Genomic DNA, 15,417 nt, shown 5'->3' on the forward strand with positions numbered 1-15,417 from the left:
TAAGTTGCTTTGCTCAACATGTTTTGGAGGATATGTGGTTACTCCGTGGATTACAAGGCAGCAGTTGTAAGGAGGACATTGAGGTGGATGATTGGAAATACAAAGCACAAAACTTCAAAGCAGAGACCAGGATGTGTGTGCTGGACTTATGTTATACTACAGCTCCTGATCAAGGTTAAGAAAAGATTGTGGTTTTGGTTAAATATTGTAAAAGTCAGCACCGTCTGTCTTGCAACACAGTCTTTCTCCAACCTTAACAGAGTGCTTTATTAAGTTGCAGCATGTTTGACAAGGGCAAGTGTGCCACAATGACCGAAAACATCCCCATATGGAGAAAAGTCCGGCAGCTTCAGAAATGACGCCAATTCAAAAACACAAAACAAAAACTGAGCAAGTAAGACAAGGGAAATGAAAATGGAAATATACTACAAAGAGCCAAAATAAATATATTAACGGCAAACGTGCTGCCCCAAAATAATGCAACAGAAAACAGTCTCCAGGCCTCTAGGGGGAGCAGCGAGGGGAACAGCTTGATCTGCGAGAGAGAGCGACCAGACGAGAGAATGAGTTTGTTTTTGAAGTGTGAAGCAAAATGGAGTAAAGAGGCGATCTGAAAATGTACATATTCATATTTACATTTGGTCTTTTTCAATTCTATAACAACCATACCATGATTAAATAACAACAGATTTACATAAAAGAATAAGGCCAACTGTAAAAACTGATACGTGCCACGTTGCCTCTCTCTTTGACTTTTGCTTCATAAACAAACACACACTCATCTGGTGTCTCTCTCTCTCTCTCTTTGCTCTGCTTAGCGCCCCCTCTAGTGGTTTAGAAAACATCCGTTGTGTTGACTGAATATGCACCGTTTTTTTGTTGCATTTGAGGTTTGTATGTTTTTGACTTTTGACTTTTCTGTATTTGTTGTGTGTTTGCTGTTAATGGATTTATTTTGGCTTTCTGCAGTACCTTTTTTAATTTGCAGCACATTTCCGTTGTTTTGTTCTTTGTTTTTGATTTTCCTATGTGTTTCTGAATAGGCATCATTTCTGAAGCTGCAGTAAGTTTCTCCTAATGGAAATGTTTTGAGTCATTGTAGTGCCTTCGCTCTTGTCAGCTGCTGTACTTATGTAGACTAGACACAACCAGAAAAATCTTAATTGTGCTTTTCTCTCCATTATCAGGATGTCATTTCCCACAAAATATATTTGCTAGTGCAAATTAGTTAAACAGACATAAGAGCACAAACACACTCAACTACTGTAACTGTAATCCTATCCCATCAGTACTGATGGTGATACAAAGACACACGGGCAAACGTGGACAAATTCAAAGACACACAGGAACAAGAAGTGCTTTATGGGAAAGGTTAACACACTCTGACTTACAACACTGACAGAGAGGCAGGTGGGTGGGTGGAAGGGTGGGTTTTCGGTGAAGTTTAGAATGAGATAGGTGATAATTACTCTGCATTGGCCAATGGGCCTGGCCCCCACAGCACCCACCTCCGTCGGGGAAGAGGGACCAAAACACAACCCGGTAGCCTTTCAGCACACCGTGCAGCGTCAGCCGTGGAGGCTCTGCCCATGTGATCACCGCCTCGTCCGACGTCACAGAGATGGCTCGCACGTTCTGCGGAGGCTCACTGGGCACTGGAGAGAGAAACAGGTGAGCGTTAGTGCTGCATGGTTCAAATACACAAGTTTTGAGGCTGTTTTAACAAGTTGTCAAAACTCTTAAGTTATTGCTGTTGTTAAGAAGACCTGACTGATGTAGCATGGCGGCTGAAGCACAGAAAATTAACAACTACTCAACACCAACAACCCACAGGCAATCTCTGCTCAAACAAATCAGTCAGATTAGCTCTCAATAGCTCCTTGTTCAGTGCTAGCTTTTAGAGCACAGAGAGGAGAAGGAGAGGAGGTGCAGAGGGGGGTCGGTGGAGAGGAGGAAGAGCACTGAGACAGAGCAACGTGAATAGTTAAACAGCTTCACCTTAAGGGGTTAAAATGCAGATTAGGAGGTCGGGGTGAGCTGAAATGTGGAGGATAAAATCTGAAGGAAGACACCGTTCATCTTTAAGGTCACTGCTGTTGTAGAAGCAGCCTGAGATTACCTGTCTGGACAATTACCGTCACTTTAACTGTTACCATGATCAGGGCGTCTATCATTACTGTCTGCATGAACAGTGACATAAAAATATGAGAAACTAAAGGATGTAAAATAGACAGAGGAAAGATGAGGAGGAAGAGAGGGGAACCAGTGGGAGGAAGAGGAGGATAAAGAGAAGGAGAGGCAGAGTGGGTAGACATTTAGAGAGTAATGGGGTTCCTTGTTCCTCTCTCGCTCTCTACCAGCCTAATGAGGGTGCTAATTAAAGCCGAAAGAAGAATGGGGGATGTGCTGCGAATTCAGTCCATCCATTTTTGTGAGTGTGTCCATATATGTATGTTAACTGTATTAATGTATATGTCCTCCATCCTGTTGCTGCATTTAACTCTATTTTCTATTCTTTTTGACAAATCAAAGAGAAATGCGTGATGGATCTTTTGATTTCTGTCTCTCTCCACTCTCCCTCATGCCGTCCCACGCTCTCTCCTACACACAGCTTAACAGCCCACTCTCTCAGCTGTGTCTACACTCCTTTTCCTTCATCTTGTCATCTATGGTACATTTTCTTCCACCCTTCTCTCCTGGCTCTCTTACCATCTTCCAACGTGGTAGCGTTGATCTCAGTACTGGATGGGCCCGTCCCTGCTCTGTTGAAGGCCTGGACCACGACCCCGTACTGGGCAAACTTCTTTAGGTTGTCCAAGGTGTACACTTCACTGTCCCCTGTAGCTTTCATTTCCACTATGCTGTACTGGCCGTTGCTGCCCGGACCGTTCTCTCTGTAACCGATCTGGTAGCCTCGGATCACACCATTCTGCAGCTCCTTCTTAGGAGCCTGAAAGGAATGTGGTGATAGCAGTTAATAGTGAAGTGCATTTCAAACCTAAACCATTGGTGAGTTATTTTTGTTTTGTTAACTATAACGTTAGCTAACTCAGTGGTCTTAGATGAGCTAGCAGCTACACATTGCAGTTGCCTACTAATTCCATTATATTTGGAAGAAGGTGGACAACTCTACAGCTGATATCTTCAGCACTCAGCACCTCACACCAAAACCATCAAGACTGATAAACCGCAGCACAGGTAAGGTTAACATGTATTTTTGATTTTGGGGTGAACTGTCTCTTTAAATAAACTCTTGTGCAAACAGAGACACAGGATGTGTTCACATGGTAGTGATTTACCCTCCATGTAACCCGTATGCTCTGAGAAGTCATCGGTTGGAGGATTACATCCATCGGCGGCCCGTCCGGCGCTGTTGATGGAAGATGTCAAATAAAGTGTTACTGTCAATATTCTTAGCCCTCTTCCATACAGAGAAAAAGTGAGTCACACATAGAGACAAACAGACAAGTGTGATTTTTAAGACGAGAAAACAACCACTTACGTGCTTCCTCAGTGCTGATTGTGAGCTCTTTACTTGGAAGGCTGCGGCCTATCTTGTTGTAGGAGTACATGCGGATGCTGTAAACGCATGCCGGGTGCAGCTCTACAATGTTGGCCTGGTTGTTGGTGGGTGAGATGTTTCTGGTTGTGTACATGTGATCCCAGGAGTCTGTGGAATACAAAAAGATTTGAGATGTTTGCATCTTAAAAAAATCTGACATGCATATTTAAATGAAGGATATCTACCTGACTTGTTCTTGTACTCGATGTCGTAGCTGGTGATGATGCTGTTTCCATCGAACCTTTGGATCCAGCGCAGGTTCATGCTCCGGTCCTTCACCTCCCTCACTTCCAGCTCAGGAGGATCTGGTGGTTCTGTGCATGAGAGAAAAAAGACCAGAAATGAGAGCTTTTCAACTGCAGTGTTTCTCCTGGACTGTTTGCATATCCACATGTACTGTGTTATGAGGCCTAGGGTTTCCGTAAATTAAAGAAGACAGTGAGACGTACAGAGTATGTGGGGGAGATACCTTGCACAGTGAGTTGAATGAGCCCTCGACCCTCTCCATAGGAGTTGATTGCGTGGCAGGAGAAGAAGACAGAATCTCCTCGCTCGGCTGGGTTCAGCTGTGAGCATCAACACAAACAGAAAAGGTTACAATGTGCCATGTTGATCTTCTCTAACTCTCTGCAATCATGCAAAATTATACAGAAGAAAAAGCTGAAGAGAGTTTACTTGACACGTTTTACTTGGTACATCTAATATAGATGCTAAAGATGCCTCAGTGTGTCAGTATCAGACGCCAGCGGCCACTAAGCGTTGGTATTTGACAAGCTGGGAGTGAGAATGGATTTGCTTATAAGGCAAAAGGATTCGTGTAAGTATTTAAGTCTTTTTTTACCAAATAACTAATTTTAATTCATCTTTAGTTTCTGTATATTCTCTTCACAGCATCAAACATTCCCTCTCAGTTTTTTTGATGAGGGCGCTGTGCTGAGTTCGGGGTCTGCTGAGCTGTATCTGACCTTAAGCGTAGAGATGACTTCGTCCCCCTTCTTGTTGATGGTGATCGAGTAACGGGGGTTTCTTTCAGCGTCGATGACGGTGTCTCCTCTCTCCCAGCGAATGATGATGGGCTGCTCACCCCGCGCTGTGCAGTTCAGCTCCTTGGTCTGGCCCTTCCTCGCCATGGTGGTGTTGGGGTGGCTGGTGATCATGGCGGGAACTGAGCAGAATCGCAGACATATGTCAGTGTGACGAATGGTATTATATGGAGTAATGAGACAAGGGAACAGGGATGTGGTATTGGAAACCGAGGATATATTACAGATGTATAGACATCTCTATTTCTGCACTTCGTTCTCCATTTTCATTTCACGCTTCAAGCCTCGCTGGCCCTCTTACTCTACCTCCTCCCTGTCTGCCTTCTTCTTCTACTCCTGAATCTTTTCCACCTCCTTTCCTGAGACATAGATTATTGATTGAAGGGGTTCCTGCGGTTTTGTTTTCATCACTAATTCATCAACCCTTTTCCCCACCAAACATTCAGAAGCACACAAACCAGCAGCCGGAACACATCAATCAATAGCAAAGATACCCTCAGTTAGTGATGTGCAGGATGGAGACAAGGTTTTGTTAGGTTGAGTACAGGCCGCAGTAGCCTGGGGCAAAAGTGCATCTTAGAAGAGCTCATTCACCTCCAAATTCTTAACAGGCTTGTCTCTGTCTACAGTATATGTTCAATCCAGGAGATGTGGTTATGAAAGCGTTCGAGCCAAAGAGATTGACACTTACTCTTGACAGTGAGGATCATGCTCTTACTGATGTCTGAGCCCACTCCGTTAGAGGCCTGACAGAGGTAGTACCCACGGTCGTCCTCAAGCACATGTCGGATGAGCAGAGAGCCGTTTGACATGATCTGGATACGGCCAGTCAAAGGGACCGGATGGTACTGCTGAGGGTTTCCTACACCTGCACCACACAAAGTAAAGGCAAGTTAGTGCTGAATTTTCCTTGCTCCAGTGATTTTGTTTTCACAGTGTTGACAGGAGGGATGGTGTTACCCTTGGCATGTTTCCACATGACTTTCGGAGGTGGATAACCCTCCACAGAGCAGTTGAGAACTCCAGCTTTGCCATAGATGCAATCTTGATTGTTGGGCTGCACCACAAAACGCGGTGGCACTGTGAAACATAGAGATGTGATTAACCTAAATGGAGGACTAAAAGAAGATCGTAGAGTAAAAGGTAGAAAATGGGAGTGTTCCTAAAATAACATGTACAATTCTAAGCTCCCTCTGCACAGTAGATATCACTTCTGATGTGACCTAATTCATCATCGTGCCATCCTCCCTTTGCTCAGACCCTCACCAGTGACAATCAACTGTCTTTCCCAGCTGACGGTGGCGGCGGCGTTGCTGGCGATGCAGGTGTAGTTTCCGTTGTGCTTCAGTGTCACCTTGGATATTTGCAGGGAGCTCATGAACTCTTTGGTCTCTATTGCGACGCCAGAGGCAGAGCCTGGCACGATGAGCTGGCCGTCTTTGTGCCAGGTGATGCGTATGGGCATGTCCCCAGATGACACCACGCAGGCAATGTACATGAGCTTCCCCACTGAGGTAGAGGGAATATCGAAGGGCTGGATGAGCGGCGGCACTGGGGAGAGAGGTAGAGTGCAAAGAGTCAGCGGAATGAAGGTAGCGATAGACGTGGAAGAGTGGCAGTGTGGCCATCTGGAGCAATGCTGAGAGAGAGAGAAGGTCATTGGCCAGTGGGGCTCTCGTCTCACCCCCCCCCCCCCTTCCCCCTTCAGCCCCCATCTCCTGCAGCCCATAATAGCTGCTCTGGTTAGAGTCCAATTGGCAGGAGGAAGTCATTCCGTTGCCATAGTAATGGAGGTTGGGGTGGGGGTACTACAGCTGAGACATCTGGGGGATTTAATCTAGGCTTCATTATTATTCATCTAATTAAATCAGAGACACACTCACACGCAGGCACATGCACACACCCTTAAACACCTCTGCAGCTGCCCTGCTACCATCACTACCCCACTCACAGACTAAACAAAATACAGGCGCACACTGGGACATAAATCTATCCTAAAACACCATCTACCTCCATCAAGCATTGCTGTAAAGCTGCACTGCACAACTTCAAACACTGGTGTCTCAAATTGGCAGTGGTTACTCTGATATCCAGAAAGCTCTGTAAACTGTGGACGTTTTTGGGTTTTTTTCTACCAACCAGACCGGTCTGTTGGTGCTTTTGGAGGAGAAAGGCAAAGAACTAATGTTATCTATTTCAGCTTTCTTTGGACACATTGCCTCTGCGACATTTTGTGTTTTAGATACAGTGATGTGAGTAAAAAAATGCCCACAACAAGCAGGAATACTTCTTTGGGAAAACAGGGTGAAGTAGTCACTGGAGGGTCACTCTGTCTGGATTGAATGGATATATTTGACCTAATAACATTGCCTCGTGCGGTTTTATCCCTTTGTATCTATTCTTCTCTTCACGCTAACCTTTTACAGTGACATGGACGGTCTGGTTGATTGACACCTGGGGCTGGATCAGAACGCTACACAAGTAGGTGCCCTCGTCCGCGCCCTTCTGCACGTCCGTCAGCCTCAGGGTGCCGTTCTCAAACACCACTTGACGATGATTATCAGGCAGCTGCATGCCGTCCTTCAGCCACTTGATGGAGTAATACGGGTAGCCAATCACGCGGCACGTTATGTAGGTGTTCCTGCCCGCCACTGCGGTGATGTCCCGCATGGGTCTGATTCGGGGTGGACCTGGAGACACAGGGAAGAGAGGGAGGGGATGGAGGGAGGAGATAGAGAGAGACACAGAGAGGTCGGAGAGAGGGGCAGATGAGGTGAGGGGCGTCATGGCAGAGTAAGGGAGCAGCCACAGAGACGAGAGGAGGTGAAGAGATAAAGGTTGAGGGATAGAGTGATTGGGGCAAGTTGACAGGTGGAGAGGGAGGTTAGTTAAGCTCCCTTTACTAAAATCTGATTGAGGATATTTGTTGATTTTAATCTAATCAAATATTCTGTGTATCTAAGTGACTGTGTACTTTGCTAAATCACCCTCAAATAGATAGATAGATAGATAGATAGATAGAAAGTTTGGTTACAGTAAGACCCATATCTGACTTTTTATTTTTTATTTTACAATATGAATACTGAATTTGCCAAGTAAATGTATAATTTCCACCAAAATAGTTTGTAAAGACTTGTTACTTTGTTCACACTAGCCATGTTTCCATCAGCCTGTTTAGATGCGCATCTAGAAGTATCGCATCGGAAAATTATGGTGGAAACGCCAAAATTAAAATCCCCTGATTCGCACAAACTAAAATACGCTCGCTTTAGCCGGGTTTTGGTTGATTCGAAAAATGTTGATTTGCAAAACGGCAGATGGAAACAGTTATGTTCGAATTAAGTCTGACGTAGCGCACCTCTCTCCATGGTGATATCCACACTCCGGGTCGGGAAGGCCGTAATGCATTTACAAGCTGGTTGCCAACCGCCAGAAAACGTAGCAGAAGAAGAAGAAGAATGCGAGACTTGTTTTGTTTCCGGTTCTGCGGAAAAGTCGCGCGAGTTCGTAGTTTTCACCAAAGTCCGTACATTTAATGGAAACATTAAATGTACATTTCTTTTAATACGCATTTCTCAATGATTCGAATCACTTTTCAAACATAGCTACTGAGAAGTTTGGAAAAATGCAGTGCACTATCAGTACCCAGATAGTGCACTCAAAACGGTCAGAAAGTTGAGTGTGGAACTATGGACACTTCTCACCCTCAATGGTCGCCATCTTGGCTACGTAGCGGAACTGGAAATGGTGGCTGAGGACTGTGCGAACGTCGCTGCATTGTACAAATACACGTTTTTTGCACTAAGCACCACTATACTGTTGTCGGGTATAAGCCAGCAGTATGTTTGTTGGGTTAAATTAGCAGTCTGTAATGATTTGGTACCGCGAACGATAACGCGAATGCTAATGCTAGTTTGCTAACTAGCTAATTTGCGGTCGTCATTTCCAGTGAGTGCACAACGGCCGTGTTTGGTTTGAGACAACACTACCCTGTCGAAATTTGCGCACTACGCCAATGAGTACATAGTGCACACAGTATACTACATGGAAGTGTACTAATGGAAGTATGACACACCACTAGTCTTTTTAGTTAGCTGGTGAGATAGCCATGGTTAGCCTTAGCTAAAGCTTAAACTAAATTTATTTACTTTACTTACTTTTTCCTCAGCTGTCATTGAAAAATATCCACTTTGATGAACCATTATCTTGGTAGTTTGTTATTCATATAACTAAAAAGGGAGAATTGCAAATCAAAATGGAGAAAGAGAACCAAGGTAAACTTTTGCTAAAGGTACGTTAGCTTACTAAGTTCAGTAGCAGCAACCAACTTTTCGCTCTAGTGGAATTCATGCTATTTGGTGAGGTAAATCAAACATTTTAATGTTTTAAATTGTTTATTAATTTATGTTACTGTTTTAGATTTTGAAAAAAATAAGTCACTAAGAACTATGGACTTTAAATAATCTAAATAAAGTTTTTTTGAGTACAGTATCTGCGTTTTTTCGGTAGGTTCAATGGCAGTAGTTTCTATCTGTAATGCACTTTGCCTGCCTGAGAACTGAACCTAAAGTTACTGCACCCTGTCTTTGTAGCACCAAATAGATAGATAGATAAATAGATAGATAGATAGATAGATAGATAGATAGATAGATAGATAGATAGTAGGCCTAACTGTGTGAAATGCAAAGTGATCTATGCCTCTCACTAGCCCTTTTGTGTTTGTGTAGAGTCAGGTGTAGGGTGCATTTATATTGAAAAGCAGACAGGCACCTCTTACGTTTATGCGCGCTTGGTACTCGGCGCTACCGGCCGAGTTGCGTGCGACGCAACGATACACTCCCCCATCTCGAATGAGCGGGCTGCTGACGTTGACGTGTGACACGGTCAGGCCGTCCGACAGGGTGTACTGGCTGGTCTTGTAGGTGGAGTCTCGCACCACGGGCTCGTCGTCCAGCGTCCAGGTGATGGAGGGGGGCGGGGCTCCTTTGGCAGCACACATGAGGGAGAAAGGCTCGCCGGGGTTCACCACCCGCTCGCTGAAGGAAGACACAATACGAGGAGTTCCATCTAAGAGAAGACAGAGAGAGAAGGATGACAAATAGAGAAGGACATAAAGAGCGAATGGTGAGAAAAGCAAGATTTAGATGTGTTTGTGCTGCCATCATTGCTGCATATTTAATACCAAACAGCTCTGTGGTGTCATATTTATGTGTCTATAAATGACATTTGCAATCTCAAACAATTTATGCACCAGTAATTCATATAAAGAATAAAAGTCAACAGCAAAAGTAGAAGCTCTAAATTCAGTCAGCCTTTTTGTCATGTGTCATTTTGCTGCAATAAAGTGCCTGCTGCATCCCCATTTATACAGAATGTGCACTCGTTTAGTTCCCCGACAGTCTCTGTTCACATACCCTCGAGCAGAATAATGGAAAAGTCCTGAGCAGTGTGGCCCTTTCGGGAGGCGAAGCACTGGTAAGCCCCAGAGTGAAACTTCTGTGCTGCAGTGATCTGCAAGGTGTCGTTGTGTTGTCCCTGGATGGAGATGTGCTGGTCGGGGACAATGGGCTCCGTGTTGCTGTACCAGTTGATGGTGTATTCTGGGGAGCCCTCCACAGTGCAGGTGAAGAACAGGGTGCTGCTGATGCCAGTTTTCAGATTCTTAGGGGACAAGGTCACACGAAGTGGATCTGGGAAAAGGACACGTTGTTTGTTAGAATACAGACATGTGAAAAAATATACTTTTTCTATCTTTTGGTTTGTGCATATTCTATTTTTATGGTTATTTATAAAACTGCTGTGTAAGTGAAATTATTATTATAAGTATGCATTGCTTTGCTGCCTTTTATTTACCATTATATATATTAGATTATAAATTTTTAAATTTTAAGATGTAAAGCTTATAGAACTTTGTGGTCTACTGTGCAGTGAATCATAATTATAGAGATTATCAGTTGTTATTTGTTAATTTATTGGTGTTTAATAACACAGGTATTAATGCTTCACTGACCAGTGATCCAGTTTTATCCATTAGATAAAAATACATTTTGTGCTGCCAGATTTGTGAGTGAACATTTACATCATACTCTGCTAACTTAACTTCCTGTCTTTACACATTACATTAGGTTATTATTCATTTGCAAAACATTAATGAACTATTAATTGATTTATATACGAATTAAAAACCTTTTATGAGTATGTCATATTATCTAGTGATACCAATTAGTCTAAAATCATTCAGCTAGATTCAAAGTGTGACACACACATACAGTAGGCGTTTACATTCACAGAGACGGAGAGAGAGAGAGAGCGAGAGAGCACAATCAGCGGCGGTGACTCAATCAGTTCGACGCACTCATTAAAAAAGCAGCTGGAGATATCTCTTCACATCTCTGTCCACTTGTGTGTGTGCGAGAGAGAGAGTGTGTGTATGTCCATGTGTGTGTGTGTGTGCAAATGTCAGTGAGCAATAAGGCAGCTGGTGGTGTGTGCTGGGGGGCATCGCTGTGCCTCCCAACCCCCCCCTCACCCTGTCAGAGTCACAGAGTGTGCTGCCATGATGTGCCCACTGGCAAAGCCTACCGCCTCTCTATTCTCTCCCTCTGTCTCGCCCTCTCCAGCTCTTTGTTTCTTTGTATACTTCACACAATGTACATTTATCTCCGCCTCTCTTATTATCTTGTTATTACATTGTAGATAATGTCATTTTAGCACTGTCTGGATGTCTGATCGTCCCCTCTGCGACCCCTCGTATTTATCTCTGTCTTCCTCGCCCTCCTCCCTGACGGTGAATGGTGCTGGCAGCTGTGTTACGGATTCAGTCTCAGTGAATTACTGCCCTGTCTCTCTTTTTGAGACCTGATATGACGGGGCTTCATACAGCTCACACACATGTTTGTTACAGACACACTCTAGGTGCGACTTATATGTGTGCCTCAAACCAAAAGGAGAGGAGTTTGTGAATGTGTCCATCTGCCAGGCTGATTCACCGAGAAGACAGCGTGGGAGTCTGTCAGGGTGTTTGCGATAGAGTTGTGTGCATGTGTGTGTAGTTGTGCTCACACACCTATAACATGAAGCTGTCCAGACACCTCCTTTGAGCCAAAACTGTTGGTGACCTCGCATGCGTAGCTGCCACTGTCCTCCTGCCTCAGGTCACTGATGGTCAGCCCTGTCAAACGCCGTGTCCAGCGGGCATCTGAGGGCAGTGGGCGACCATCTTTCAGCCAACGCACAGTGGGGCTGGGGTACCCTCCCGCTATGCAGGGGAGCTCGATGCTCTGGCCTGCCTGCACCTCCCCTGCTTGGAAACTGTCCAGGATGGTGGGTGAGGACTCGTTGGGGTCTAGGGGGCAGAGATAGAGTCATTATTTTGTCAAGACAATGAATCAGACCAACATGAGTGAAGTGACAACACCAAGCTGCTCACCCATTACAGAGAGCCGCGCTCCATTGCTTTGGCGCGTCTCGCCGCTGTACTTATGTTTGGTGATGCACCGGTACGTGGAGAGGGCGTCCTCCTTCTGAACATCAGAGATGTAAAGAGCCCCGAAGGAGGTCAGCGAGAACCTGTTACCTGCGGAAGACACATCATTCAAGACTTCATTCATTCATTTCCCCAAAAGAAAAACTGCTGACAGACACAAACACGCTGTAAAAAACACCTGCATTAAGATGATCGCTCTGGTACAAATGCATTGTGCTCACTGCAAAACCATATTGCGCTAAGAACAAACAGCTGCCTGAACAGTTGGCACTACCTGCCTGATAATGTTGCTTCCCAAAAACCTGGCACTCTTTCAAGGCCTGGAGGACACACAGCGGTCACTTACACCAACCATAGACAGAGCAGAGACGGTTTTACTGCCCCTCTACACACGATGTAAAACTGTTGTGCAGCATCGCCAAACTATCTAAATGTTCTTCCTTTCAAGTGTGCTCACAAAAGTAGAAGGCCAAAGATCAAATGTGATGAAGCACAGTCGCTAGAAGAAAATGTTCAACATTCATATATAAGGGAATGTATAAGCTGACTTTTGTCACCTAGAGGTGGAGGGGATGGTGGATCTCCCGTCAACTAGGGAGACACCTGCAGACCATTACATACCACTATATACCAACAAACAACAGAACTGGTTGTAATTTAGCCATTTGGTCATTGTTGTGTTCCCAGTGGCTTTGTAGGCACCAAAAGTGTTTGTTTAAGCAATCCATCGCTGTTTTCCAGTGGCGTTTAAGCACAAAAAGTGGTTGTTTTTTACCGAAACTCGTAGTATTTTTCTACCGGGACAGTGGCCTGAAAAGCGGTTATTTTTTTACCAAGACATCGATGTTTTTCCTGCTGGGATAATGGTTGAAAAGTGATTGTTTTTTACTGAAACTCATCGGTTTTTTCTACCAGGACAGTGGCCTGAAAAGCGGTTGTTCTTTACCAAGACACTGCTACTTTTCCTGCTAGGATAATGGCCCAAAAGTGGTCGTATTTTACCAAGACATCGATGTTTTTCCTGCTGGGATAATGGCCCAAAAGTGGTCGTATTTTACCAAGACATCGATGTTTTTCCTGCTAGGATAATGGCCCAAAAGTGGTCGTATTTTACCAAGACATCGATGTTTTTCCTGCTAGGTTAATGCCCCCAAAGTGGTCGTATTTTACCAAGAAATCGATGTTTTTCCTGCTAGGATAATGGCCCCAAAGTGGTCGTATTTTACCAAGACATCGATGTTTTTCCTGCTAGGTTAATGGCCCCAAAGTGGTCGTATTTTACCAAGAAATCGATGTTTTTCCTGCTAGGATAATGGCCCAAAAGTGGTCGTATTTTACCAAGACATCGATGTTTTTCCTGCTGGGATAATGGCCCCAAAGTGGTCGTATTTTACCAAGACATCGATGTTTTTCCTGCTAGGATAATGGCCCAAAAGTGGTCGTATTTTACCAAGATATCAATGCTATTCCTGCTGGGAAAAATGTTGAAAAAGTGTCACTTTTTTACAGAGACATTGCTGCTTTTCCTGCTGGCAATGTGGCTAGAAAAGCGGTTGTTTTTCACCAAGACATCACTACTTTTCCTGCTGGGATAGTGGTTGAAAAGTGGTTGTTTTTTACCCAAACTCGTCGTTTTTTTCTACCAGGACAGTGGCCTGAAAAGCGGTTGTACTTTACCAAGACACTGCTACTTTTCCTGCTGGGATAATGGCCCAAAAGTGGTCGTATTTTACCAAGACATCGATGTTTTTCCTGCTGGGATAATGGCCCCAAAGTGGTCGTATTTTACCAAGACATCGATGCTTTTCCTGCTAGGATAATGGCCCCAAAGTGGTCGTATTTTACCAAGACATCGATGTTTTTCCTGCTGGGATAATGGCCCAAAAGTGGTCGTATTTTACCAAGACATCGATGTTTTTCCTGCTAGGATAATGGCCCCAAAGTGGTCGTATTTTACCAAGACATCGATGCTTTTCCTGCTTGAAAAAATGCTGAAAAAGTGGCACGTTTTTACCGAGACATTGCTGCTTTTGCTGCTAGCAATGTGGCTGGAAAAGTGGTTGTTTTTCACCAAGACATCACCGCTTTTCCTGCTGGGATTGTGCTTCCCAAATGAGGTATTTTTTAGCCAAAGCAAGATCTCTTTTGTAACCATAACTAAGTGGTTTTTGTGCTTAAAACTAACCACACCTAAACCATTGTGTATCTGCTATATAATAATATGCAAATGTAACATATCCATGGTTTGCAGCAGTGTACATCGCTAACAATTTCTTGGCTATTAGGCTGTGTGATGAGAGCTGCCTGTTCTCTTTCATAGCATTTGACTTGTGTCTCACATTTTATGCTACTCACAGATCTGTGTTTATGTAAATAACCCCAAGTTTGCATGCTGTGCCCACTGATTGGAGGAGGAGAGGGAAACCAGAGGCACATTAATGAAGCCATACTATTGCATGGGACCTTTAAACACAATAGCAACTGTCATCACTTGTGTCTTTTAGTATCAGACCAGCAGCTGGATTGGCCACATTCAGGTGCACCTGTGTGTTTATCAGCATCAATATTTTATCTACAAGCTCTGTGTTTGTCGGTGTGTTGCAGTGGGGCTGAGCAGGAACACTGAAGGTAGCAGTTATGGACTGTGCATGTGTTTGCATGGAATATACTGCATGACCCGAGAGGGAGGCACAGGCTGCAATTTCACAGCAGCCTTTGTTTGCCCCCCAGAATGAAGCCTTACTGGATAATGAGCACTTTAAGACTGCTACTCCCACAACACCGACTACTCGCCTGTCACAACACCCTGACATAGGCAGGGGGAGAGAGAGAGAGAGAGTCAGCTGGATCTGTCAAAGCCACACTTTCTGTCTACAGCAGGAATTCATCCCTCTGAAACAACACTGATTAAGATGGGAAGATAATGAGGGGAATAATACGATGTGTACTGTTTAAGTGAGTGGCTTGTACACAGAATCAGTCTATCAGTCTATCTTTAGTCGACTCTCTCCATCTCTTTGTGTGAACCCTCTCATCGTCTCACTCTCTCTCTCTCTCAGTCTCTAAGCAGAGTGGCAGACAGAGTAAAATATTAATTACTAAATCACTGTGCTCCCTCAGCTTTTATTCATGCTGACTTGACTAGATAACAAGAAACTGAGCCAATGTGCATTTCACACACACACACACACACATATACAGCTGCAGCAAAACATGCAGACATGCATGCAGGCGCTCCGAGCAGAAAATGACCGCAGTTGTTAGTGTTGCGTAATTTGTTGTTTTTTTTCACTTGTGTCACATTCACACTACTCTGTAATGTTACA

At 44.3% G+C, this 15,417-nt stretch overlaps 1 protein-coding gene across 1 annotated transcript in view; it reads right to left on the minus strand.

Moving 5' to 3' along the window:
* LOC117268888 (cell adhesion molecule DSCAML1-like) overlaps positions 1–15,417 on the minus strand; it is a 70,227-nt gene that overhangs the window by 14,775 nt on the left and 40,035 nt on the right. The window contains exons 4-18 of the mRNA XM_033645644.2: positions 12,035–12,181; positions 11,672–11,950; positions 10,020–10,295; positions 9,376–9,672; positions 7,023–7,295; positions 5,872–6,156; positions 5,566–5,685; positions 5,297–5,473; positions 4,528–4,727; positions 4,032–4,128; positions 3,748–3,876; positions 3,503–3,670; positions 3,300–3,370; positions 2,710–2,950; positions 1,509–1,655 (exon numbers count right to left, since the gene is read on the minus strand). Of these exons, the coding sequence (XP_033501535.1) occupies positions 1,509–1,655; positions 2,710–2,950; positions 3,300–3,370; positions 3,503–3,670; positions 3,748–3,876; positions 4,032–4,128; positions 4,528–4,727; positions 5,297–5,473; positions 5,566–5,685; positions 5,872–6,156; positions 7,023–7,295; positions 9,376–9,672; positions 10,020–10,295; positions 11,672–11,950; positions 12,035–12,181 (2,907 nt within the window). The remainder of the gene's footprint in view (positions 1–1,508; positions 1,656–2,709; positions 2,951–3,299; positions 3,371–3,502; positions 3,671–3,747; positions 3,877–4,031; positions 4,129–4,527; positions 4,728–5,296; positions 5,474–5,565; positions 5,686–5,871; positions 6,157–7,022; positions 7,296–9,375; positions 9,673–10,019; positions 10,296–11,671; positions 11,951–12,034; positions 12,182–15,417) is intronic.

This window comes from Epinephelus lanceolatus, chromosome 11 (assembly GCF_041903045.1).
Source record: "Epinephelus lanceolatus isolate andai-2023 chromosome 11, ASM4190304v1, whole genome shotgun sequence".
Classification (NCBI taxonomy): Eukaryota; Metazoa; Chordata; class Actinopteri; order Perciformes; family Serranidae; genus Epinephelus; species Epinephelus lanceolatus.